We start from the raw sequence: 27,939 nt of genomic DNA on the forward strand, positions 1-27,939 counted from the left end.
TATATATATATATATATATATATATATATAACCAGTTAAAATTAACATGCTATATATTCTGCAGCAAGCTATAATCATATAACCATGTCATTTATTTATGAAATCGACATTTATTTATCTGAAATGTCTAGGGAAAAAAAGAAAATATTTGCCATGTGCTTCATAATTTATTAAATTGCGTGGTTCAGTTCGTCACGGTTAATGTCAACGACAAAACAGATAAATGAAAAACGATCTCTGCTACTCTCAAGGTCAAAGGTTTGTTATCATTTATGTGAGTAATGATGAGAAGGCTCAAGGCGACTCTGCTGATAAAACATTGTACTTATAACTTATCATTAGCGTCGTGTTCTACCCTAGACGATAATATTATATGGACTAGTCATCTCCAAAACAATTAATTTGACAGTTTATGACAAAAAATATTGCAATTTGTACGTAATAAAATAAAATATTTACACATTTATAACATCGTACAACGGTAAAAACTTTATGAAAACAAAATAACCTCATATTTTTAAGGGTCACAAATCTCCAAAATATAAGAAAACCTCTAAAAACACGGTATACAATAGCCCAGTATAAAGTTGTTTTGAATTCCATTATCAAAAATGTCAAGATTAAATATCATTTTATTAGGCAAAGGAATTTATTAATGTAAAACATTAAGTAATAGTGTTAAATCACAAGAACAGTTACTAAATACGTATTGTTGTTTTGTGATTTGATAAATGATTTATATGGACCTTTTTAGTCAAAAATTTAAGTATTTCTGAATATTTCCGATGTTATAAATTATATTAACTTCCATAGTAGTATTAATAACTTCTTCAAAATGAGTGAATAGATAATTCTACTAAAACTAGTTATTCAATTTTGTTATTAAAGACATATAGTATAAAAAATTAGCTTTATTTATTCAGATTTTACAATACTAAACTTGATTTTACACTACTGAATTTACAATTGAACTTTGAAAGTGAAAAATAATATTTCTAAGTATAGTAATAATATATAAAATACAAATGAAATTTATAATTTCCTGTAATAAAAATTTTTAATATTTTTATTTGATTAAAAATTGGAAACCCTACGTTATCCGAAAGTTTTTGAAAACATTTTAAAACAAGAATCAACAATAAATATTAAATCTAAGAGTTAGTTACCGGTTAAAATACTTTTAATAATATAATATCATATAAAGTTTTAATGGAAAATGTTTTCCATTAAACATATGTTTAATGTTAACATATGTTCCATACATAACATATGTATGTTACATTTCGTTCTTTCCAATCTGGGTTACTTATATATTTACTAATCTGAATGTTCCGTGTTTTACAAAAAGCCTCAAGAATTATGTCTTAGTAGTGGACATTCAGCAAACAACGTTTTATTTTTAGGTTAATTATATCAATAAAATATAATGCTATATTCGGACTATACATAATTCTATACATTTATATAATTATATTAATTAATTTAATCCTGTTTGTTATAAGCAACTTAATTGTTTCTTTTGTAACAATATACTAGAAATTCTGTTATATGCCAAATCAACAGTAACAAAGTAGTAAAAATAATAGGAAAAAATATTAAAATATTCCTATGAGATACTCAGTTGTATTTATCTAAGTATCGTTCCTTATCGTCCACCATGTAGTATGTGTATATCAGGTAATAGCAGGTAAGCAGCGTAATGTAAGTTAGAGGGAAAATAAGCCTGCTGTAGATGTCTATAGCCGAAAACTTGTCCGGGGGTTCAGTGGATGCTGCAACCTCCTCTTCTGTGGGCAGGATGTGAAGTCGCTTCAGCATGTTGACAGGAATCAGCAGCGTGCTACGAAGAGTCACCCTACAAGTTTAAATATTGTTAGAAAATCAGAGAAATTGCTCTGGGTCTAGGTGGAGGTTGCCACCTTTTCTTCTGTTGGCAGGATGTGAAGTCGCTTCAGCATGTTGACAGGAATCAGCAGCGTGCTACGAAGTGTCAACCTACAAGTTTAAATATTGTTAGAAAACCAGAGAATTTGCCCGGTGTCTCGGTGGAGGCTGTCAAACTCCTCTTCTGTGGGCAGGATGTAAAGTCGTTTCAGCATGTTGACAGGAATCAGCAGCGTGCTACGAAGTGTCAACCTACAAGTTTAAATATTGTTAGAAAACCAGAGAATTTGCCCGGTGTCTCGGTGGAGGCTGTCAACTCCTCTTCTGTGGGCAGGATGTAAAGTCGTTTCAGCATGTTGACAGGAATCAGCAGCGTGCTACGAAGTGTCAACCTACAAGTTTAAATATTGTTAGAAAACCAGAGAATTTTCCCGGTGTCTCGGTGGAGGCTGTCATGTCAACTCCTCTTCTGTGGGCAGGATGTAAAGTCGTTTCAGCATGTTGACAGGAATCAGGCAGCGTGCTACGAAAGTTTCAACCTACAAGTTTAAATATTGTTAGAAAACCAGAGAATTTGCCCGGTGTCTCGGTGGAGGCTGTCAACTCCTCTTCTGTGGGCAGGATGTAAAGTCGTTTCAGCATGTTGACAGGAATCAGGCAGCGTGCTACGAAGTGTCAACCTACAAGTTTAAATATTGTTAGAAAAACCAGAGAATTTGCCCGGTATCTCGGTGGAGGCTGTCAACTCCTCTTCTGTGGGCAGGATGTAAAGTCGTTTCAGCATGTTGACAGGAATCAGCAGCGTGCTACGAAGTGTCAACCTACAAGTTTAAATATTGTTAGAAAACCAGAGAATTTGCCCGGTGTCTCGGTGGAGGCTGTCAACTCCTCTTCTGTGGGCAGGATGTAAAGTCGTTTCAGCATGTTGACAGGAATCAGCAGCGTGCTACGAAGTGTCAACCTACAAGTTTAAATATTGTTAGAAAACCAGAGAATTTGCCCGGTGTCTCGGTGGAGGCTGTCAACTCCTCTTCTGTGGGCAGGATGTAAAGTCGTTTCAGCATGTTGACAGGAATCAGCAGCGTGCTACGAAGTGTCAACCTACAAGTTTTAAATGAGTAGTCTATTTACAAACACGGCCAGGGTCCATTTTACAAAAAATTTTCAGGTGAGAGCAAAACTGTTTCATAATGATTCAACATACTATTAAAGCTGGTTTTTTTTTGTATGAGTTGAGATCTATGACCGAAATTAAAATTATACATGATGTATTACAACAAAACAAGTGGCTTATTAGATTATTTAGAAAATAAAAATGGACGTGGCCCGGGTTTGTAACCAACTTTTGGACCTGGCCGTGTTTGTAACAAATTCAGGCTCTTTATCAAACTTATTTAACTAGGAGCATTTTGTGTTAATATTGTAACTAACAATGAGTGTGTTTAGGCGTTTAATTAAAACAAAACCCAAAAATCAATAGTTCAATTGAATTTTAATATCAAAGTTAGTAAAATTGTTTTTAAGAAAATACATTACTGACAATACATTAAAAAAGAATCAAAATAAAAAACAAAGCACTCTAATTTCTTGAGTCAATGGTTAATAGAATAGATTGACCTTAAGTAGGCCTATTAAAGTCTGCGCTGCCATCGTTCACAATTCCTATTAATTCTTCTTTATGTTCGTTATTAACCATACATTCACATTCGTTTTGGAATTCATGGGGTTTTTTCGGGAAGTCCATCCATTTTTGTCAATAATGTCCTTGTACCACTGTAATGATCCTATCTCATGCCATTGATTTCCATAGTGATTTGTAGAAGCTTTTGAACGTCCTTCAACTTTGCTGATTGGACCTTCACTCCAATCTTGAACTGAACAGGATTGATCGTTGACAGGCTCTTTGTTAACCTTAAGAGCTTGAGCAGTGTCATGTAAGTACGTCATCTCACCTTGAACCTTGATACATTTGGGCTTTCTGTGTTTAGTCAGAACTAGTCTTCTTATACGAGATATTTTAAAATGGAGGTCCTTAGTATCTTTAATATACTCCTTTGTCTGTGTTTTCCAGTCAAAAGTTTTCCCAATGTTCTCCAGCTTTTTCACTGTACCATGACCTGAAAATGATTCATGGTATTCTTCAACTTTGACAATCTTTCTCTTTCTTGTTTATTTCTCTTTCAATGCCACCAAAAACCCTGTCACTGGGCATAAATGAATGGCCTGTAATGGGATATATAATTTCCATCCTATTTATATTTGCTGGGGCTGCGGTTAAACCAAAATAAACACATGGTCAAAAAAATACTGTTATTACTTTGTCCACAGTAGCCGTCAGCTACCAAACGTATGGTATGACCACTGTTAAATTCTCCTTCTGTTAGCTATCAAGCTCATGGAAGACTGCTGATGCAACCTCATTGGATGACTTGCACATTTCATTTTCATTCCATGTGTAAATAGAAACTTTATTTTTGTCGAGAGCATTCTTGCCACAAGTTGTTCCAGATACTACTGTTAATTATAACAATAGAGTTGTCGTGAATAATAACAAAATCTGATCTGGCAACTTGGGCAGAGGTAAATTTTTCTGCATATCGAAAGATATTATGTACAAACCTGGATCGTGTTGTTTCAAAAGTGTAAAAAAATGCTTTGGCTACTGTCTTATGGAGAGTCAGCTGAGTTTTTTTAGAGAACCTAGCTTTACTTCCTCTTTTTCTCTTTTAATTGTCTCACTTAGCTCAAGACAAGTAGAGCATACATCTGTAGAAGGTGTTTTAAAACTTAAATTAAAACTTTGAAACAAAGATGCTTCTAAACAGAGACTGAGTTACTTTTTTTTCATGTTCAACAGAATTCTGATACATCCTCCACATTTTTTGCGATACTTAGATCTGAATCAAGGTACATTCGTCTGCTGTTTTTTCTAGAGTAATGTGATTCGAGCCCATTAAATTGTTTAATAAAGCCAATAATAGATTCATTTTTAGCTTTGTACTTGGAGTCTTTCCGGAAACCTCCTCTTGTTTCGACTGGTATATCAGGACCCTTCCTTTTTAAAACGAGTAAAAACACCTTCTACTCTGTGCTTGGTTATTCCAAGAATTCCCAAAAATGCTCTTCTGCAAACTTCAATTCGGTTTCCAACTTGGTTTTTTACAAAGTATTTATATTTAATGGTTTTCTTACCTCTGTCCCCAGATCTAGGGCGGTATCGGACTGGTGTTGAGACACTGCAGTATTTTAAGATGAAAGCATCCTGGCTCATCTTAGTTCTTACGGTATAAAATGCAGCATGAAACTCCTTAATGTCTACCATTGTCAGTAGGCTGCAGTTCAGACACTTTCCTCTGTGACCACACGTTGGGTAGTTTGGCATGGACTTTGGGCTGTACCTAAAAAATACAACAACATTTTTAGAAATGTTATCATAACAATTGACGGTTATGTTAACTAACCATAATTTTAGGAGTAAAAATTAGGATTATAACTATTTAGGTCATATTATTACTATGATGTTTAACTGTATAACGATGAAGTCACTAACCTATAAAATAAGTTTCTTTACCTTTGCAGTTTTCTGTTTGGTAACTTTCCAATTCTCTGGTTGTCTCTGCTTTTTTTTTGCATTTTCAGGTGAACATAAATCAACATTAACTTCCATCTCTTAATAGTCTAATGTACCATTAATTAAATTCATGAAAATAAAAGATGCTTTCTGGAGTAACGGTATCACAGTGACAGCAGAAAGAAAACACTGACTACTGCCTGAGGTCACGTGACTGGAATACAGCTCATCGATTGGCTCTTGTGGACGTGGCCGTATATGTAACCAAGTGCGTTTGGACCTGGCCGACTTTGTAACTCACTCAGATTTTCAAATGCATTTTTAACACATATCTGGCCGTTTTTGATATGAATAGACGTCAGAATCTGATTCCAATGAAAATATACCATAATATCCAATACTAAACTCATGTTGTGAAAAAAAAAAATGGACGTGGCCGTGTTTGTTTGTAACTAGTCTACTCAAATATTGTTAGAAAATCAGAGAAACTTGCCGGTGTCCCTCGGTGGAGGTTGCAACCTCTTCTTCTGTTGGTAGGCTGTGAAGTAGCTTCGTGTGCTTGAACAACATCAGCATTGTGCTACGCAGAGTTAACCCTTCAAATAGAGATACGTCAGCAAATCAGGGAATTTCACCCGGAACTTGGCGGAGGTCGGCGCCTTTTTTCTCGACAATATGTGAAGTGTCTTCAGCAAAATTGACCACAATCAAGAGTCTGCTACTCAGTGTAAAATTACAAATTAAAATATTATTTTAAAAAAAATCATGGAACCTGCCCGGTTTAATATACTGTATATCATCTTCTGGCTCAAATTGGAGAAACATGTCACTATGATATCTGGAAAAAAGTTATCTTTCTTATTACAAAAGTGGTCAACCTTTTTCGGGATATTTAAGTTTTCCTGACACTACCATCAGTACTTTAAAAAAATACATCTAAATGCTGATTAGCCCTCGGAATGGAAAGATTTTGTAATCTAAGCAACGCTACGTTGAAGCAGATTACATTATTCAGTTACGGATAGTTCATTACTTCTGCTTAGAGGAACAAACATGAGTAAAAAAACAGACTTGATCAGTCTCTATTTTCTTTCCCTCTTACTGCAACTCTTCGCCTAGAACGTATCCCAACAAACCGTGACCTAACTTTCGTCATAATGTGGAATATAACAATATTTTCTGATTTTGAAATGAATAAAGGTGCAAGTAACTAATTTAATGTGTAAAATTAATGTTTTCCATTTTCAAAAACACTACCAACTTCAAACTACGAGTATAACATAAGTTTCTCCATCATTTCCAACATCAGATTATCTGTCAGCAAAATGATTGGATATATTAATAATTAACTCTCTATAAAACAAATAAAGACACGAGTCACTTATTAATTAATTAGTACCTGGCAGCAAGCGGTTCCTGATGCTGATCTAGCAAGATATCTATAGATGTGTCCTGGACAAGTCTGGGGTGGTCAAAGCGATACTCTCCCCTAGTCATGGTCGGGACAGAGTAACTTCGCGTCACCTTCAGCTTCGTCTCAGCCAGTGGAACTGCTAGATGTTCCACCTGTTAATGAACATGTTAAAATTTTATATTATATTCATTTTCAATATTGTAACATTCAAAAATATATTTTACCTTTGCTTGTTATTTTCCACTTTGAAATGCCATCCGTTATGCCTACGCGTGCTTGATGAAAGTGATGTTAACTTTCGATTAGATCAAACACTTTTCAATGTCTATTACTTGAATCTCCACCATGGTATGGGTAAAATGTTGAAATTAAAGTTTCGCAGATTAAAAACCCCTTATAAGTACATGTTTAATTTGTTTTTTATATGCACAACCTTGCTTATAGTTTGATTTTTGTTGCGTTAATATAAAATACCATATAACCCATGATCCTACTCCTGAATTATTAAATTTGTTGCGAACAAACAGTTTTATCATTGTGTTCGACAACAGCAATAATCAGACACTCGTTTTTCAAACCAAATTACTTTTAAGGAGTCCAAATCTTCAGTCTCTCCAGCAGAGCTGTGGCCTTCGTCCTCCAAGTCTTCCATTTCGTACGTCATTAAGATCTTAGGCACAGCCAGAGGAATAGGGGTCACCTCAACATCCATGTCCAGTTCTTTACCCAGTATAGCTTCCTCTTCGTCTTCCTCCTCATCCTCAGGCCCTGATTCTTCCTGTGAAAATTTCATAACATTACTATTTTCACAATAAACCACATTTCACATAAACATGCGTTATGTTTCCACAAACCTTTTGGGCCTCGCGGAGCTCTTGTTGTTTCTTACGTTCCTCCAGGAGTCGCTTGATATCCACACGGATTTTATCTATGAAGTTAATGATGGCATATTCCACCAAAACAGCGAACACCGTGACGAAACAGAGGATAACGAACCAATCGAGTGCCGTAGCGTAATTCACCTTGGGAAGAGCTGCTCTGCCGATGAACCCAAGCGTAGTAATGGACAGCACTGTCATCGCCGCTGGTCAACATGAATGATGAAATTTATTAATTTGTTGATAATGAAGAACATTAAAAAATGTAATACTGTGTCCAGTTCAGTCAAAGTGTGGTTAAACCCACCTAAGGTGACTCTTCCAGGGACGTCGTCAGGGTTGATCCAGAAGGACACGAAGGAGCAGCAGACTATGAGGCAGCAAGGGACATACATTTGTAGAACGTAATAACCTAGATTCCTTCGAAGCAGGAAGTTCGCCTTTATCATTGAAAACTCACCTAGAAAATTTAAATTTTTAAGAAGTTAAGAATTTTATACTGCTTCCACATTTGCCTAAACCTTACATAGTTTACCTTTCAACTTACTGTGAGACCTTCATATAAGTGACAGTGACTCACCAACATTCCTGATGAACTTGTGGTGACCAACGACCGAAATGTTGGCTAAATCGTACTGTGATAGTTCCAGGCCTGGTTCCACGGTCACGCCGGGTTCCCACTTGTACACGATCTCGTTAGTACTGTATCCATCTGCACAGATAGAAGTATAATCACACACAGAATCTATGAATCGACTTCTCTAAATTCTTAAACATACTTCCAAAAATCTGTCCGGTAACATGTCTATTCAACAGACAAGTTTTTCAACAGTTGCTATATAGATTAATATGTAATACTATGCGACTATGTTAAATAATTCAAAGATAGGAATACTACTTAAAAAGAATTCTTTAAAACTATTGTTACTTGTTTTGGGAGATATGATTGAGTTGCCTATGTCTGGATTACTACCGACCCTTGAATCTTCTTTTGAAATATTTACGATCATAAATTTACCATCTGAATGTTTTTACTTCAAAGCGCAAAAGAATTGCTTAAATTTGTTACTATTGCTGGAGATATACATTTATGTATATATCGTATTTATATATATATATATATATATATATATACATATATTAAAAAATGCGTAAATTTCAAATTTTTTGGTAAATAACATAGTTAACAATTATAGGACTACTTGATTTTTAAATGTATTAGCAACACATTTCGAAAAAGGTCGCATCACATCGCTTTCACTGTGCAGCCGGTCTTAAAGTTAGTTGAAGTAAGATTACTTTGTTGTCCTGTTTGTGTACAGCTTTCATCTAATACACATGAACCTCTGTTACCGGCCATGTCTCTAAATTATCTATAAAAAGTGGGTGTCACTCATTTTTCAAAAGCTGAAGGAATGGGCGAATTCCAATGAATGATATCATTGGTCTAATTTAGTTTTGAAAGTTTAATTCATAGTTATGTGTGATATAGTAATCCATCTAAATAAAATTATCCATATAATTAGGATGATGTGATAGCAATAGACGTTCCCCCCAGTAAAGACGTTTCATTAGAATGGAGATGCACAGCCGCAACTATTACTGCACAGTTTCACCCGACTAATGGAACCACTTAAGAGGCTGTTAAAGTTGCCAAAACTCTAATTAAGAAAGACATTGAGCTGGCACTAGTTGCTCATCACAATACCTCTTTAGAGAAATGATTCAGTTCGTCTGAGATTAATATGGCATGAAGTTGAGAGATAACTTATCTTGTTCTGGAAATTGAAAAGACAAACCTACTTTCGGTAACTGGGGAGGAATAAAATCATTGTTTCCGTTTTAAAATTAACTACGATCAAACATTTTGGAATAAATCATCGTCCTTAACTCCAGAGCGATGATTTTGTATGCACCAGTGACCTAGAGCATCATAGTAAGAAAATAAAAGTACTCAACCTAAAAGATGTGCGACTGTGGTTGAGACTGTAAAGAGGAGTTTTACCTCATACACTTTCAAATATCTGAACAATACCTCCGATAATGTGAAATACGTGTCATAACAGAAGCCGAAAGCACAGCACTAAATTCTGAGACAACTCCAAGAACTGCTTCAGCAGTATCACAGCTACAAAAGCATTTGCTGTCTATCAAACACCTGAGTATCGTAAACAGTCTAACCTTATGGTTTATACCAGTCTTCTGGTTTATACCAGAAGACCAACATAACAGTGTTGCCAAATACCATCCTCTCCAATACCACCTTCGAGAATTACCAATGAAGTCCTATTCTGGCAGACTCATAATAAAACGTGCACATTATGTTCTTTTAAAAGATGTGTCCACATGAAAAGTTAATTAAAATAATAATAACTCTTTTTGTATTTGTGTAGCGTTTCTTCTTAACACTTATTTTAACAAAGAAATTAAACAAACAACACCCCCAATGACAAAAGAGGGAATCCCATATTTACATAGAGCCATTCCTATCTTCCAAACCCAAATATCGAAAAGAGACTGTTAGGAACAATCTTTGAATACTAAAATACATAATGTCATGTCATCAAAAGTATATCTATATTTAGTTATTGGGGGAACCGGTTACTGGGCGGTTTAAGGGATCAGAGTTTGGTTGTGGGTTATAGAGCAGGTTCAGGTCCATCTGTGAGAGTTGCACTTTTATCAGTACTGTAGACCTTGTACTGTATCGAATCTCCTCCTTGTTTCTGTTTAATAAGATACTCAAACAGGTCAATAGCCAATGAGGACAGGCAGAATATCATTACTATTTCACACCACAATCACCCTTAAAATTGGTCTTGAAATAAATGAATTATGTGATCGTACCAGTAAACTGTGCCGTACATACTCTAAAATATGTTTTTATATTGCGGTTTACAAACTGTTAAGAATTAAAAGTACATGAAAGCTTTTAATACTCAGTACAGTACTTACAGCTTCCGATGAGTAAGGGGCAGCGCTGTGTGTCCATGGGAAACTTGCGGAGATGCATTTTACAGCGAGCAGAGATGGTGAGCCTGTAACCATCAAGGGAGTATCTGAGGTTCTATGGATAATAAGAGCTTGTTCCGTCACGCTAAGTACCCTTTTAGTGCTGTCATCTTGAATTCTGAGTCACGATGTGAGATGGTTCCATTATCTAGTTCGTATATCACACGCAAAGGAAATATTTTAATACATATCAATGTTAGAGATGTCCATAGCTGGTACTTAACACGTTGATTATTGTTTTAGGTATAAAATTGTTGGAGATTTGCAATAAAATTTTTATAGTCGGAAACATTTTGATTACACTGTATGAATTTTATTTGTGAATAATTATTTCAGGTTATTCCCAACTCTTTAATAGCTCTTCAATTTATTTTTTAAATTACATAAAAATAAACTTTATTTTTTTAGTTCAACATGTGACAGAGAGTTAGCTAATATAAATATATTTTAGTAGAAATTAAAATTATATTTATTACATAAGTATTATGTTAGCTGTGTAGATTAAGTAGAAATAATTGTTTTTTTTTTAGTTATATAAATGAATATGCTCGGTGCCTGCAGTCTTTGCAATTAAAAAACACCCGATATGTTTTCCATTCTAATTCTGAAGAAAGCATGGAGAATCGTTTATAAATAGTTGCATCCATTCAAATGTTGGATGAGGTGTCACAGCTGTATGGATAGGCGGTAAGGTATTATGGAGGGATGGTTGGCAAGTCTGTGTGGCGGGTATAGCTAGAATGTATGGAGGGAGTTGCAAGTCTGTATAGAGGGAGGTGACAAGGCAACATGGATTGCGGTGACAACACTACATGGAGAGCGCAGTTAATAAGACTACACTATTCTACTACGTGTATCCGAAGTCTGCCGTTACCTCATTGAGTAGACGATGTATCCATCCTGTCTAAGCCTCAGAAACTTGTTGGGAGACGTGATTCTGTGGAGGTGCGATGTCTTCCCGTTCATGAAGTAAGTATCCGGCTTCCAGACCTTGTCCAGGAACAACCAAGACATGGAAAATTCATCCAGACCCTGGAGGCTGTAGCGAAGTCGCGAGTCGTGCCAGGTCTGACGAAAGTACACATCCATCGTGTAAGACTGCCGAAAACAAATCATATTATATTCAATAAGTAATCAACTATATTCATTGATTTTATCTTAGCAAATAAAATCCAGATCTGGTGGAAATACAAATCCATCATGTATGACTGCCGGAAGCTATAACTCACATTTTCAAAAACTGTAATAAGTAACATTCAATAGTATTATCATGACAAAGCCCTCTACCTAAATTCTTTTTTTATAACAGCCAATTTGTTGAAATACACTTTGAAATTGACAAAAGCTTCTGAATGACTCAAGCTGTTAATAAAAATCACTATCAAACTCCAATATCTAAAATCAGTTTTGAGTTTAAGTTATAAGTTTAAAAAATTTTCAGTATATTTACTTTGCAATATAACACACATGTGTGCATAATTAATCGTTATAGTTATTAAGTTTGTGCAATCAATAATTGATTAAAGATACTATCCATAAACTAATTTTTAAATGGACGTATTCTATAGTTGGACGTGCGTACTGTGATTTAGTAGTGTATTTTATTTGTTTATAGTTTCTGGAGAGTGTTAAGAACTTGTTTTGATCATTTTTTTTCTCTTACATGTACAAAACGTTTGTTCTCTTAGGTCAAGAAGCTTATAAATTGCACTTAGTCCTGTAAGAACCTTTGCGCTGCTTCCGGAGTGATAGGATATTCAGGATGGGTAAGGTTAGGGAGTAGGGGCCGCCTCCTATCGAGATCCATGAGGAAAAATTATGAAACGTTTTTATGAACTCATATTACTGGGCTATATTGATGTCCGTATTTCTGTGCCTATAATAGTCTTTAATTCATATCCACATCACTACAACTGGTAATTATTTATAACTTTAAATTCATTTTATTCGACCACATTGGACATGTTCCATCTACAATTGAGGCTAACTTTTAAGCAAATATCTTTAAAGAACATTGTTTAAACAAAGAACATCAAAGTTTCATCATTATTATCAGTTACTTTTAGTATCTGTAAAATGCGTATCTGTGGTACTTGATGAAGTTACTCGCACCATCATCTGTAGCGTGAGCAAGTCGCGATAATGCGGTCGCGTTGTGTCGTCGACAGATGGGGCCGTAAGTCATGAGAATGGCGCACCTGTCTCCCCTAACTAATGACGACTAAACTGGAAATACGTGTTGGGAATCCAGCCAGCACTGCATCACTATTGGCCAATACATACTCGTAAATAACTAACAAAGATATACACCAACACCCCTCCTAGTCAGTTATGTTTCTTTTGGAATTGTTCTAAAATATCCTTCAGCTTGTTAGCTTTCACCGAGGATGTTTTGTAGGCAATCATAAATTTCATAAGCGGAAGGAACTGACGTGAGCAAAAGTTCTTCTCTATCACGTGTATCCCATCGAACAATGCCTGCGTTATATTAAGTAGATATACAACCACTGCAATTCTTAATCGGTGTGCATTTGTGTTGAACATTGGAGCGTATTTTCTAACAGTTGTCTACATTAATGCCATTTTATTATATTTATGTTTATTTGTGTTGAGCTTTGTTCAATAAAATCTAGTTTTCTTCTGTAAAGGTTTATTATTATTTATTAAAACATAAAACCGGTTCCATCATCTGAATCTAATCCGTTACCGAATATCTACGAATGTGGTGGTAAAGGTTTTTCAATATAAGATATTCAGCACTATTGACGTACAAAGTGTTTAACATCAAAATCCTCCCTATTCGTGAAAATGAAACGAAGCACACTGGTTTTGTGGCTGGGAGTAAATTGTTTAATTTCAACAAAATTCCGTTTGCAATTACAAACTGAGTGAGCTATTTCCAGCGAGTGATTATCGGTTTACAGTATAACAAACAGTATTATCTGTAAAGAGAATCTCAAAGATGGTTTTGCATTTTATGATGATCATTAAAAAGAGCTTGATGCATGATGGTCTCACTAAGTTCATCGCGGTGGCTAAAACTTCATAAGACTCATGTTATATCTCATTGAGGACAATAAAATTAAACCAGATCCTAAAAGACATGGGGCATTGCTGAACCTTCCAGTTTCTCGCAATTCTGACTTGCTAAGATGATCAGTCGGGATGTTCACCCCCCCCCCCATATGGGACCTTGATTTTCAGAAAAAATACTCGCTATTTAAATGCAAATCATTGCCAGTACCTCCAGATGTGCTTCAGACTACGACATTAAACATGAGATTGCTCAGTCTGTAGTGAATATTATTGTAGATTCCGTCTCCTTTGTAGTTAAAACTAATGCGTCAGAGAATGCTCTTTCTGCAATGCTTGGTCTGATAGGTCGACCAGTTGTGCAGCTTTCTTACGATTTTTATCAGAGAGCTAAACAGGCACTTGATAGTAGAGAAGTAGAGCCTCAAACTATCTTTCAGGTAGTCATGAAATGGAGATCTGTCATTTAGGCATCTTTAATTTTTTTATCAAAAACGCAGCAGTAAAACAAAGAATGAAGCTCTAACTGTCTTGTTTTAGTTTTGATGCTGTGTACAGACCTGGTTGTCTAAATGCAGTCACTGATGTTTTTACTTAATTACATGATGAATTCTCAGATTTTATTAGATGTGCACAAATCTTTGTCACCCAGATGTAACTGGTATGGTAAAATGGGTTCGTTCGAGTTAGAATGTTAGAAAGATGACTGCTGTCTGCCTGGTGTGCGCTTAAATAAACCAAATTTCTTTAAAACTCCTGTGGAAATCTTATTAAAGTCACAGCCCTATCTGAGAGACTAAACATGGACTTTAAAGAGGCAATTCCTTCAGCAACAAATAATACACATATTTTATATAATACAGAGTTTTTAAATTGTAAAAAAGCTGTTAGAGTGATATGTGGCCAGGGTAGTCGTGACAGTTGTCGGGCAGTGTTCACTAATGAAAACCTTTTGACTTTGTCTTCACTGTTTATATTTTATGTCTCAATGTATACCTTCAAAAACCTGCAATATTCCCCTACATACGAGTATAATCATCTATATTCCACCAGAAACAGAGGATACACTCATCATTCCACACCACCACAGCAACATGTTCAAAAGATCCATGTCATATGCTGGTCCCAAAATATTCAATGCTCTGCCGCATAAGGTGAAAACTTCTTCAGCTGAGGCATCCTTTAAAAAGAATTTAAAGCTTCAAGAATTCAAGAAAGCTTCCAAATGTTGGAAGCTTTCTTGAATTCCACGGACGTCTTGACTGTGTCTTCTCTTGAATTCGACTTTCCATTTAGTTGAAGTTGTTAATCTTATCTAAGTGCTAAGTGTAATAAGGATGCAATTGATTATTTTTTCTTCACTGTTACGGAATAATGAGTATTTAGAATTTACCTTAGGTTCTTTAAGCTCTTCAACTAAAGGTTCGTATTTGGAACATCAACTTATATGTTCATTATTGCTTTTCCTGACGGAGTCAGCCAACTAGGGACATAATTTTTGTTACTTGATCGTCTTTGGTGTGTTAACATCCTTTCATAGCAGCCGTGCTAAGAAGATGTCTAATGTAGTGAAGAGCTTCACTACGACACTTACCCACTGAGTAATTTTCATCTTTCTTGATTTCAAAGCTAGTCGTATAGTATCTCATACTCTCTCATGTGGATTGTATGGGCTCGAACGACTAGTTGTTATTCCTACGTTGTTCAGGAATAATTTTAGTTCTTCTTAAGTTCTTCTAAATTATAATAAAAAGTGTATTAAAATAATTTGTCAAATAACAAAGGTTTGTAAAACTTTCAAAACTATATAAAAACTTTACATAGTCATAGTTTAAAGTTTAAAATAGTTTAAAAAAGAGCAAAATAATTGATATTAATATGATTTTCAGAATAAATTCTCTAATAGTGTCCTGTTAATATCATATAATTATCAAAATCAAAACTTTATAGATATTGACGGATCCTCTTAAATTAAAACTTGAATCGATTGAAATACGATTCAGACCATTATTATTACAGTTTTTGAGGTTATGTAATGTTGATACAGATAATAACTAAATATTCAAAATTAAATTACCTACAATATAAAACAATGTTAAATACTACACTTAATCCTTGAGGACAACTAATTTCTAAAGGCCATAGCTATTATGATATAAATATTACCTGCCCGGTTTCAGAAATAGGCCCGAAGCTTTTGATGTGCATGTTTACCGCTACTACAATGGGTGGTCCTGGAACATACAGGATATGAGCTACTAACTTTACTCTAAGAAACTCTCAAGTTCCTTCCTCAGTTAATTATAAACAATCACTCCTTTGTTTTCACACAATACCTTAACTTTTCCCATCAGCGAAGGTTATATTTAAGGTTATCAGTATGTAATACTTTACATTTACTGCCATATTCATAATATACCCTACGTAATATGGGTACATAATTGTACCCATGTATAATGCAACACTTGCACAAGAAAAACATTAATATTAGTCATAAAATGTGTTGCTCAAATTTAAGTGCATTTTCATGATCGTAAATGATGAAAATTCGTAAACTAATCTTCGTAAACTGTTAAACTGAATGAGAAAATCTGTATCCAAAAGTAAAACCTGCAAATTAAAAAATGTATGTTTCATTCTAGTTAATTGAATAAAATAATTCTTTCTTGCTCTTGACAATATACAACATTGTATAGTGCCACCCAAACTTAGCTATTTATTCATTTCCAATTTATGCATTCATTAGGTTCTCACACAATTAAATGTTAATTGTTGTTGTTTGATTATTCATTTATTTCTCCCTAATTTCCTATGGAATTCTTCTACGTAATAAAACGTGCCTAATATTAATAAATTAAATATTGTGAAATTGTTGTAAGGATATGGTGGCAATATTTTCTATCCAATTATAATTACACGATGAATTTACCTTTATGAAATATGAAAACAGTTTAGTTTTAATGTAAGAGATGACTTTATAATCCTAACTTTACCTTTACAATACAGCTAAGTTTTATTTAGTTCATTTTTTTTTTAAATTTTTGTAAGAGAATAATACTTGTGTGATTTTTCATCTATCGTATGAAATATTTCTAACTGATGAAATATTTTTCTATAACATTTTTATTTACATATATAATTGCCGTTTTTGGATTTTAAGAATTAGATTGATTAGTAAAAAGATGCGATTACACCTAATTTCTTCTCTTATTTTACACTCTTTTTCATTATGTACTAAATAGTCCAATGAGAAATTAAAATTAAAAATTAATTCAATTATGCATATTTGCAAGAAACAGAAATTTATATTAATTTACATAAAATTCAATGTAAACCACACTTTAATATAAAACACAAGAATATCTGTCGAGACAATTTGCGACAGTCTGGAATTGAAAATAGGTTGAAGTCATCTGTTTAATTAACAGCTGATCTATCTTACACTTATGTAATAACAGATATCTGTACATTAGATCTCACCTAAACTAAACGTAAAACGTGCCATCGTTATGCCTCTGTGTAGAAGATGGTGAAAGAATAAAATAAGTCCAAGTTAGAGAGGAGTGTTAAGGTAAACATTGTTAGACGATTCTCAAGTTCTCGTCTTGATTGGGGTAATTTGACGTTATACTTTTGTTTAAAGTTTGTTATTGACGATGGAATGTTTGAAAGGATTATTAGGATTTCAAATATTTGCCATCATTATATGTTACAAAATGTATAACAAAACGTTTCAAGGATTGAAATCTATCCTCTTCATCATATGAGAAGACAACTAGTACATAAAGATAGGACATGCAGCAGTGGCGTAGCGAAGGGGGGAGGTCCAGGAAGTCCGGACCCCCCCGACATTTTAAGACATATTAAAAAATAAAGCATGGAGCAGGAGAAAAAAGGAGAGTTACCATTATTCTTGTCTACAAACATTAAATTGATTGATTGATTAAAGTGACCGTTGTTAAAAATATAATTGTCCTTTCGTTTAAATCATAAAGTATCAAATGATACTTTTGAGCTCGGCATTTCGGGTAGTGTAATCACTGTATTGATATAGGGCGCGGTCACGTGACGTCGCAAAGTAACCTGAACCGTAACACGGCGAACAGTTTAAATTAGCGACCACTTCGTTCAAATTCGTCTTGAGGACGTAAAATGACTGCTCAGAATTAAGTTACGACGTTGATTTTAGGTGTCATTAAACTGTAGATGTGTATATAATTATCGACAAAACATAAAAAATCACTTTCGGTCGGAAAATACACTTGAAAAACTCTACTGATTAGACCTTCAACTAATTTGGACTTCAGTGATTGAGGTAAATTTGATGTTTTTGACTGAGTTAGGACGACGATTTTTGTTATCATTAAACTGTACAATGTACCTATATAATTATCGAGAAAAAAATCACTTCCGGTCGGTAAATACCGAAGAAAAGTTCTCTACAGATTCAAGTTTTGACGATTTTGGATTTCACTGGTTGAGTGGTTCACACACACACACACACACACACACACACACACACACACACACACACACACACACACACATATATATATATATATATAATTATCGAGAAACAAAACAATAAAAATCACTTCCGGTCGGAAAATACCGAGTAAAAGGTCTACTGATTCAGATTTCGACGATTTTAGATTTCACTGGTTGAGTCGTTGAGATAAAAGTGGTACTTAGAATTATGTTAGAACATTGATTTTAGGTATCAATTGAACGCCGACTAATACCTATATAATTATCGAAGAAAAATTGAAAAATTATTGAAAAATTAATTAAAATATTATCACTTCCGGTCGGATTATACACCGGAAAAACTCTACTGATAAGAAGTTCCGACTACTTTGGATTTCACTGAATGAGGTATTATTTCATTTTCCTTAGTATATTCCGATCGGAAGTGATTATTTTTGTTTTTTTCTCGATAATTATATATTTATTAGTCGGAGTTGAATTAATACTTAAAATCAATGTCCTAACATAATTATAAGTACCAATTTACCTCAACCACTCAACTAGTGAAATCCAAAATCGTCAAAACTTGAATCTGTAGAGAGCTTTTCTTCGGTATTTACCGACCGAAAGTGACTTTTTTCTCGATAGTTATATAGGTAGTCGAGTACAGTTTAATGATAACAAAATCGTCGTCCTAACTCAATAAAAAATACCACGTTTACCTCAATAACTGAAGTCCGAAGTAGTTGAAGTTCTAATCATTAGAGTTTTTCAGGTGTATTTTATTTCCGACCGAAAGTGATTTTTTTTTTATTTTTTTTCCGATAAATAATAATCGTCTACAGTGTAATGATACCAAAAAATCGTCATTATAACTCATTCAGAAATACCTCAACCAGTGAAATCCAAAGTAGCCGAACTTCTAATCAGTAGAGTTTTTCAGGTGCATTTTATTTCCGACCGAAAGTGATTTTTTTTTATTTTTTCCGATAAATAATACTCGTCTAAAGTGTATTGATACCAAAAAATCGTCATTATAACTCATTGAGAAATACCTCAACCAGTGAAATCCAAAGTAGCCGAACTTCTAATCAGTAGAGTTTTTCTGGTGCATTTTCCGACCGTTAGTTTGATCTGTACCCGAGCAACACTCGAAAATTGCCCTCCTTTTCTAAAGGGTTTTCGGCCGCCAGTGGCCCAATGTCCTCGAAGTGGTATTTCATTTTCTCCACAGAATATAGTTGTGTCAATTATACGCTTGAGTGAAGCTCTGTTTTGTTCTTTTTGTTTCTTATCCAGTGAATCCAACATCACTTTGGTGCCTTCTTTTCGGCCAGAATTGATCTTCGTAAAGTTTCTGTAGCTATACAAGAACATTTGTGGTACTAGAGTTGCTGTGAGAGTTGAATTTGCCTATTACATCTTTCCACTTTCTATAAAACGTAGATACTAAAGCTCCATATTTTTGGAGCATTAGTACATTAGGTAAATGCCATATTTTTGGCATTTACCTTTTACCAGTGAACTCATTGGCAAATAGCACACAAAACGTCCCCCGGATCCCCCGGTTTCGGACCCAAATTTTCGGACCCCCCCGAACGAAATTTCTGGCTACGCTACTGACATGCAGCAATGGACTGCCACTAAAAAGGAAGAAAAATATTTTAAATAAAAGGAATCAAACGTCCCCGAAAACTGCTTGGAGTCAAGTCAGGAGAAAATGAACCCAGGCGTTGTTACTGCACTGGTTCAAGGCACAAGGAAGTCAAGAGCACAAACACACGTTACACCAGTACAGGCGGAAGTGAGATTATAAATGTTGATTTAGTTTATACTACCTCTGTTATAGATACTAACTCGTCCTGTGCAGTGGTAAGGTCTGGGTTCATTTCCCCCTGTACTCCAAGCAATTTGGGGATGTTTATTCCCTTTTATTTCTCTTAAGTTTTTCTTTTTTTAGTGGCAGTCCTTAGGCGCATGTCCTAAATTACCTACTAATTGTCTTCTCAACTGAAAGAGAAGATAGATTTCAATCCTCAAAACTTCGTGTTATACATTTTGTTTACGAAATAGTTTACCGTAATGTTAGCTACACTGAACAATGATGTTGTTAAGACTGCAGATCTTCAATTTGTTCTACTTTTAACTCTTGTTTAAACTCTGCTATACAGGTAATTTATTACAGTATAACCTACATTCTTGCCTAAAATACATAAAATGAAGTTTATCATTGTCCCTGCAAATATATTAAATAGCCTAGACATGAAAGTTTGAGTTATCAAAACTGGCTTACTTTGGTACTAATTCAGTTTGTTAAATAACTTTCAAATAACTCCAAATTATATTTGTCTTTTGTTTTGATTATATTTTATTAAATGAAAGGTTAAATAAAAATGGAATGCAATCTAAGTTTAAAACCTTTTTTCGTGTTAGTTAACCCGTATGTTTTATTTATCAAAACATTCTCAAAATCTAAGTACAAATACACCAGTAAATACATAAGTACATAAGTAAATTTTTAAAACAATTTATGTACATATTCTCCAGTGAATAATAAAATAAAGCTGTATATATGATATTTGACTAGTGGAAAAGTTATCCCACCCAGGTGTTTATCTCCCTATAAATGATTTTTACATCCCGCTTGAGGTCCTGCTGTTAATAAAGCTGTATATATGATATTTGACTAGTGAAAAAGTTATCCCACCCAGGTGTTTATCTCCCTATAAATGATTTTTACATCCCGCTTGAGGTCCTGCTGTATCAGTGGTCGCAGCGAGAACACAGAATCAATAGCTTTATTAGGATCTATCATATTAGCGATCTTCCTTGGCCGATAGCCTAAACGATCCCACAGATGCACGGTAAGATTTCAAAGATGTTTCTATCACTGCACCATTTGTATAGCAGAAGACTTCCACAGGGAACCGCCTCTTACTTACTAACGAGCTAAACTTTTTCGGATCACCTGATATAAAAATATTATTTTGTATATGGCACCCTTGTATATTTTTGTATCTGAAAAAATCTGTATTGCAAACCATCACTGTACTTTTTATGGGTATTACCAGAAATAGAAATTTAAATACCAGCAATAAATGCGTGGTTCGGTCTTTGTATTCTTCGTCTTTTTAACAACAAGTATATAGATTTTATGAACTACTTTTTGAAAGTTTTAACAGCGCTGTTAATATCATAATATTTATTAAAGACATAATACCAGTTTCATAGTATGTATTCTGGAATGATTATTACTACCGGATGAATGACAGAGGGATGAATCTGCCACAAAATTAAATTAAATTGAATAATAACAAGTTTAATTTTTTTAATTTATGGTTACTTTTAGTTGTACATAACTGCATACCTCCCATGTCGGGGCGGATCCGTTTGTCATAGCGCCCCCCTGCCAGCAGATTGTCCAGGGTCCGCGACACATTCGCAGTGAAGCCTGTGTTGTACCCTGCCACCTGATGCACACATGCCAGCCCCCACAGCGTCAGGTCTGTATAACAAACATTATAACGTCATTATAACCTGCCACCTGATGCACACATGCCATCCCCCACAGCGTCAGGTCTGTATAACAAACATTATAACGTCATTATAACCTGCCACCTGATGCATACATGCCAGCCCCCACAGCGTCAGGTCTGTATAACAAACATTATAACGTCATTATAACAACTCAGTTTGTTTTAGTAAGTTACAATATTATCTATCCATTTCTTAACAAAATATGAAGATTTACACAAAAACTCTTTTATTAAATTACGTACAGATGCATGAGTCAAGTCAACAGTAACATTCAGTATAAGTATCCTAAAAATTCTTATTATAATTTTCTTCTAATAAATACTTTTATTTCTATACAACTTATTTTCATATATTTTCTTCCTCCAGCCATTTGTTCAAAGGAATACAAATTAATTACTCTCTGCCGTAATGACAGAAATGTATTTTTATTACAGATTATTAAAATTAATATTATTTTAACAATCTTATTTTTACGCAATTTTAGAACTAATTTTCATATGTACATAGTACTTTTCCTATTAAATTCTTAAACAAGCTGCAACTTCTACAACATTACAAAATACATCAAATATTGGAATTGACGAATGTATTTAATCAACTTGTCAATTAAGGAGTATACATGACGAGTAAACCAATACCATTTTTATTGTATTATTTAAAATAATGTGAGGTAGAACCTGTCAAAATATTGTAGACACTAATGCCGGCATTATAACAATTAACTGTCGGAATATTGGAAACATTTCCAGAACATCAAAACTGCTTGGAAGTGACTAGAACTTTATTTTTGTTTTTTTGTTTTTAGTATGCTCCTGTTAAAAATAAGTGTTACAGTATCAAATTGTCAAAGGGTTAGAATCTGAATCATGAGAACTCCCCGTGGCACTGTGGCGAGGCGAGGCGCCGGCCATTGTCACACTGATGTAGGTAGCAAGTATAAAGTAAGTATATAGGTTAGTAGATACTCACACAGGGACAGGAAGCCGAGACGGGTAGCAGCGACAGCGGCAGAGGTGGACATCTCCGGGAGCACATTCTCACTGCGGCGTGACGTCACTGGCACGATTGCCAGATGATTATAATCGTGTCTGATGTGGGCCGCCTACCTTCCCCTCCGAGCTCACCACGTCTCTACCTCTCCCGTAATATACAAACTGTCTCACGATATGATTTCATTAGAATCGAGATTAAGTGTTCGTAAATAGAACCCATCACGAAGATTCAGTTGAAAACGGAAATTAAGTTTAGAACTTTCAAAAGCGAAAAACTGTTTTAACGCTTATTTACTTTTGAAACATCAGAGTCGTCTGATATTTACTCGTAATATTTTTATTTTGAAGTGACTACTTCTTTTGGCGGGCTGTGGTTGTATGTTTTACACGGGGGAATCTCGTTTCGCGTTACAGAACATCACGTCGCTCTATAGCCGCTAGGGTTGGGACTATCGCGGCCATTTTGATGAGCTTTTCTCCGTCCAGCGTCCAGTTCACAGGCTATCCAGACGTGATAGTGACAGGTTACTATGGATGTATGTTTTGCACGGGAGAAAATTGAAAGGCAGTAGCGGGACCAACGGAAATTTAATTTACTTACTGCATCATGTAAAGGCAGTATTTAAAGCTCATTGGATTCTAAATTGAATTTCAGCACGGTTAATATTAATTCCTATTCCAGTTCACTATAGTGTCGTCCTGACCTTACCTTAAATTCAATTAAAAATAAACTACGTAAAAACAGATTTTTCGCAGAAGAAACGTCAAAACCATTAATTGAGTTTTTAAAATATAAATTAGATTTAACAATGTCAAACTATAGTAACAAGTACGAAAGATATCTGCAAAATATGGAGCAACAAGATACTTAGAAAAGTTTTATTCCAGTACGTTTATTTATTAGTTCAGTTATTACGTATAAATCCATAATTTAAGTTTTATAATATACCGGCAGTAAAAATTATAATTTCTTTGGAAATACAAGATTGTAGTGAAAATGATACTGTCCACATTATAGAACCTAATACAAACAATAATAATTAAATTGTATAAATATTTCTTACTTTAATATTTACAAGTCAGTGATCATTGTTATATATTAAATATTGAATACGTTGTAAACATTTATTTATTCTGCTATTGGAATCATGGTTACCCTTAAGACCAATGTAAAAATGTTCGCTAACTCTTAACCAGATTCCTTGGAGTCACTGCACTATCATCCAACTAGACTTTTCTGATATAGAAATAAAGCTTCACAAAAAAACATCACATAAAAGAGTCTATAGGACAGTTCATTCTCAAGATGTTGTGTGGACAGATTCTTATGAAACTGTCGTAATCCTGTACGAGTATACTACAATAGCGACGTGCCATTGGACAAGAGTTCCCTGAAACTGCAGAACAAAATGGCATAAACACTTTAATTCATGAGAAGTAACTGCTTCAAATATACTCTCCAACTTGGGGTTCTACTCCATTAGACTCTCAAGTATAAAAAGTATAAACCTCACGAATTTTCATAAACTACTGAATAAAACTGCATGAACATAACATCACAACTCCCTTCCAAGTTTTCTCGTACATACCGTGTCGACACTGGGTTTTCTACCTTGCTGCATAGTGCCGTATCCAGCTAACAAATGTTTTCCTGAATTTAGATCAATTTATTAATTTAATATGTAAAGGTAAAACATCCCCTGTGGATTATCATTGAAACATACAAGAAATGTTTACAGATCAAATAATTACTCGTGCGAGCGCCGCGCCGGTAAGGTATAGGGAATGACAATTGTACCTAGTCAAGCATTCGTGAAATATAGAAAACATTTAGAATTAAAAAAATATCCTTATTTCCTTCTTCTGTTTTAAGCAGGAGCAAGAAGTTGCAAAAGTCTTGAGTTTGAGGAGGTAAATTATAATAACAAGTTCATTACGATAAGTTTAGTTTGTTAAAGTTTAGAAATTATCTAAAAATAAAAATTATGTTAGTAAACAAGTAAAATTTAGAATGTAAGTAGTTAGCTTATCTAATTAATTTTGAATTCTCAGATCAGTTACAGCATATTATTAACATTTTCCTCATTCGTTTTTCGATAATTTGCAAGGTTTCAAGATGGGGTCGTACGAAGTTCAAAAAAGTATACAATAATATATGAGCAATACGATTATACATCATTAAAAGAAAAACAGTTTCTTAGAGACATCGTGTTATTTAAAACAACCTCCAATTTTACTTATTTTTAAGTATTTCTTTAGGTTTCAAGATGATGTCCTTTCGTTATTTTGGAAGGTAATACGAAGGCAAAATTTAAAACGATTTATTGTAATTATCGAGTGTTTTGATACTTAAGCTCTTAAGTTGCTGGCCATTTACAGTTTTGATAGGAATATGACTACTTGATAGCAATGAGAATTAAGTAAACCATTAATATAATTTAAAAGTCAATTTTAATTTTTAGTTTTAATCCTGCAATAAAACAAAAAAAATTGATAAACACTCAGTAGGTACTTAAAACTCAACACTAAGACCAGAACAAAACATTAATCGGCTCAGCAACACAGGGTCAGACTGGAACTACGCTTAAGGTTCAAACTTTTAACTTTGAAGCTGTAAAAGGCTCGTTGCACTTGAGAGCCGAAAAATTTCAAAATATGCCTATTTTAGAATATAAGATCTCTGTGGAAAGAAAGTTAGACATCAAATTATATCAGGCATTGTTGCTTATTTTGTTGTTGGCTGATCTTTAGCGAAGCCTATCACTCGTGGGGCTAGAAAAAATTAATTTCTCTCTCTCTCTGTCTGCCCATCTGTCTGTGTGGACGATATTCGAACACGAAATGACATACAGACTTGACATTTTTCATAAAGCTTCATTTATATACAAGAAGTTCTGAGTTCGATGATGGTGCACATAACTTAATGGGATTTAGCTGAGGGTTAGCGAGTATTTTTACATTGGTCTTATGTGTTACCTTGATGGAAACGTTGTAGTACTCTCGCAAGGTTGCCGGAACTTTTATTTGAGCACTGTTATAAAACCTAACATACGTAACAAATATGTGAATGTAACATGCAGCATGATACCTCGAAATAGTTTCATATGTACACTTTGAACTTTGCATGACGCTTCATTTATACCTAGACAGTAAGTAGATCTATGATATTGAATGTCCAACCATGGTATTAGACTGAGCGTCCTTCACGCCAGTAGGCTAACATAATTTCTCTTTTGTCTGCCGGTAGGATGTAAACATTTCTGTATGCCCTCCTCCGCAGGGTTTCTAGAGAATGAAATGAGCTATATGAATTTGAAATTTTGCATGGAACCTTAGCAAAACCTGTTACGTGACACGTGGTGTGGTGTACTCTTACCTTGTAATACTCGTACCTTGCATGCGACTTTATTTATTTACCTTTGACGGCATTCAATTTCTAAGTAATCATGCTTTTTTATATATTTAACGTCGTATATAGGAAAATAGGTAAAACATAGTTATACATGTATATATAAATTATACTTGTCATATTTATCCCAAATAATGGTAAGATATGTGTTCAAATATATTGTGTACCAAATATGAACTTCCCAAATATTTAAACGCGATGCATATTTAAAAAGTTACCCAAACTTTAGTTTTTCTTTATGATTTGCCTCATTTAAACGAACTATTACAACGATATGCATAATTACTTATCTTTAGATGAATTTTTGACAATACAAAAAGATTCTGGCAAGAAATATCAATTTTAAAATCGTCTTAAAAGCCTTTTGATGCCCAATGCGTTTAACTCTGTTCATGAAATTAAGATAAGCCGCTGTTACATCTGAAAGTTATGGATATGACTTTAGTGTGCCTGTATAAAGTGTAAATCTGAATGTGTATGAATAAATATCACGATAAGTTTATGTAACTTATATGTGTATTGTAGTTCGCTTCCGGTAATATCTTATAATAACGAAAATATGTGCACAATATTACAATTTTGTGATATCGAACTGAATCATGAAGCAAATTAACACGAAAGTCCTTTCTTCACAAAGTGAGACTCCCGCAAACACACGCACACACACAGTCTGCGCGTAGGACGTGATCTATGAGAAGTTCACTTGTGCCCCTGCCAACAGTGAACAGGTGCTTCCATCTCTATTTGTAACTAGACCCCCTCCCCCCTATCCCTACAAGTGGAGCTCACTGTCGCATGCCTCCCTGATAAACAAACAGAGCTGACTCGCTAAATACTAGACGATTGATACGGCAGTGAGATGACTCCTGTAGCTCCGCCAACAACAACACTAGGGGTCCAATCTAGGGGTCTACTGAATTAAACAACTTCTAGAGCTAAATTTAGGTATCGATCTGCATTATTTACTTAGGTCAAAAATTTTGTTAATGCCACTTCTGCATATAGTTTGAAGCTCCACTAACAACAACCAGCATCCAACTTATGACTATCTACTGAATTGAACAGCTTTTAGAGCTAAGTTTTGGTATCGAATTATATTATTGTTTTATTTTTCGGAAAATGTAGTTAATAACATTTCAAAAGCTATATTCTACTTAAAGTCCTGTAGCTCCGCCAACAACAACACTAAGGGGTCCAATCTTACTAGGGGTCTACTGAATTAAACAACTTCTAGAGCTAAATTTAGGTATCGATCTGCATTATTTACTTAAGTCAAAAATTTTGTTAATGTCACTTAACAAAATGATATCCTGCATATAGTTTGAAGTTCCACTAACAACAACTAGCGTCGAACCTAGGACGATCTACTGAATTGAACACCTTCTACAGCTAAGTTTTGGTATTGAATTGCAATCTTTTTTTATTTTTAGAAAAATTATTTAAAAAGCTATATTCTACTTATAGTCCTGTAGCTCTGCCAACAACAACTAGCATCCAATCTAGGACGGTCTACTGAATTAAATAACTTCTAAAGTTAAATTTAGGTATCGAAATTATATTGTAGTTTTATTTATTTATCGTCACTTTAAAACGATATTCTGTATAGTAGTCCTGTAGCTCCCACAACAACAATTATCTAACATTGGAGGGAAGTAAACAGCTTCTAGAATTAATTTTGGCATCGAAATACAGCTTCTTCCTTTGGTGGAAAATTAAGATAATGCCATTTCACTTAACAAACA

At 34.4% G+C, this 27,939-nt stretch overlaps 1 protein-coding gene across 1 annotated transcript; it reads right to left on the reverse strand.

The window, feature by feature from the left end:
* Positions 1-1,609: 1,609 nt before the first annotated feature.
* LOC124362519 (gamma-aminobutyric acid receptor subunit alpha-6-like) lies at positions 1,610-22,868 on the reverse strand. Its single transcript, XM_046817096.1, has 11 exons — positions 22,766-22,868; positions 21,627-21,764; positions 15,959-16,026; positions 11,634-11,857; positions 10,703-10,785; positions 8,328-8,459; positions 8,055-8,207; positions 7,724-7,953; positions 7,456-7,647; positions 6,855-7,021; positions 1,610-1,855 (listed from the first exon to the last, which is right to left on the reverse strand). Exons 1-11 carry the CDS (start codon positions 22,815-22,817, stop codon positions 1,618-1,620), a joined length of 1,677 nt encoding a protein of 558 aa, XP_046673052.1. The 5' UTR covers positions 22,818-22,868; the 3' UTR covers positions 1,610-1,617.
* Positions 22,869-27,939: the final 5,071 nt, after the last annotated feature.

The sequence above is a fragment of the Homalodisca vitripennis genome, chromosome 5, assembly GCF_021130785.1.
Source record: "Homalodisca vitripennis isolate AUS2020 chromosome 5, UT_GWSS_2.1, whole genome shotgun sequence".
NCBI lineage: Eukaryota > Metazoa > Arthropoda > Insecta > Hemiptera > Cicadellidae > Homalodisca > Homalodisca vitripennis.

Bases quoted from the DNA above. Each gene is read 5' to 3' on its own strand.
- LOC124362519 (XM_046817096.1), bottom strand. From the start codon at position 22,817: ATGTCCACCTCTGCCGCTGTCGCTGCTACCCGTCTCGGCTTCCTGTCC. The intron at 11,858-15,958 runs GTAATATTTATA...TGTTTTCGGCAG, and splicing joins CTATTTCTGAAACCGGGCAG to TCTTACACGATGGATGTGTA. The intron at 10,786-11,633 runs GTAACGGCAGAC...TGATGGTTACAG, and splicing joins TACATCGTCTACTCAATGAG to GCTCACCATCTCTGCTCGCT.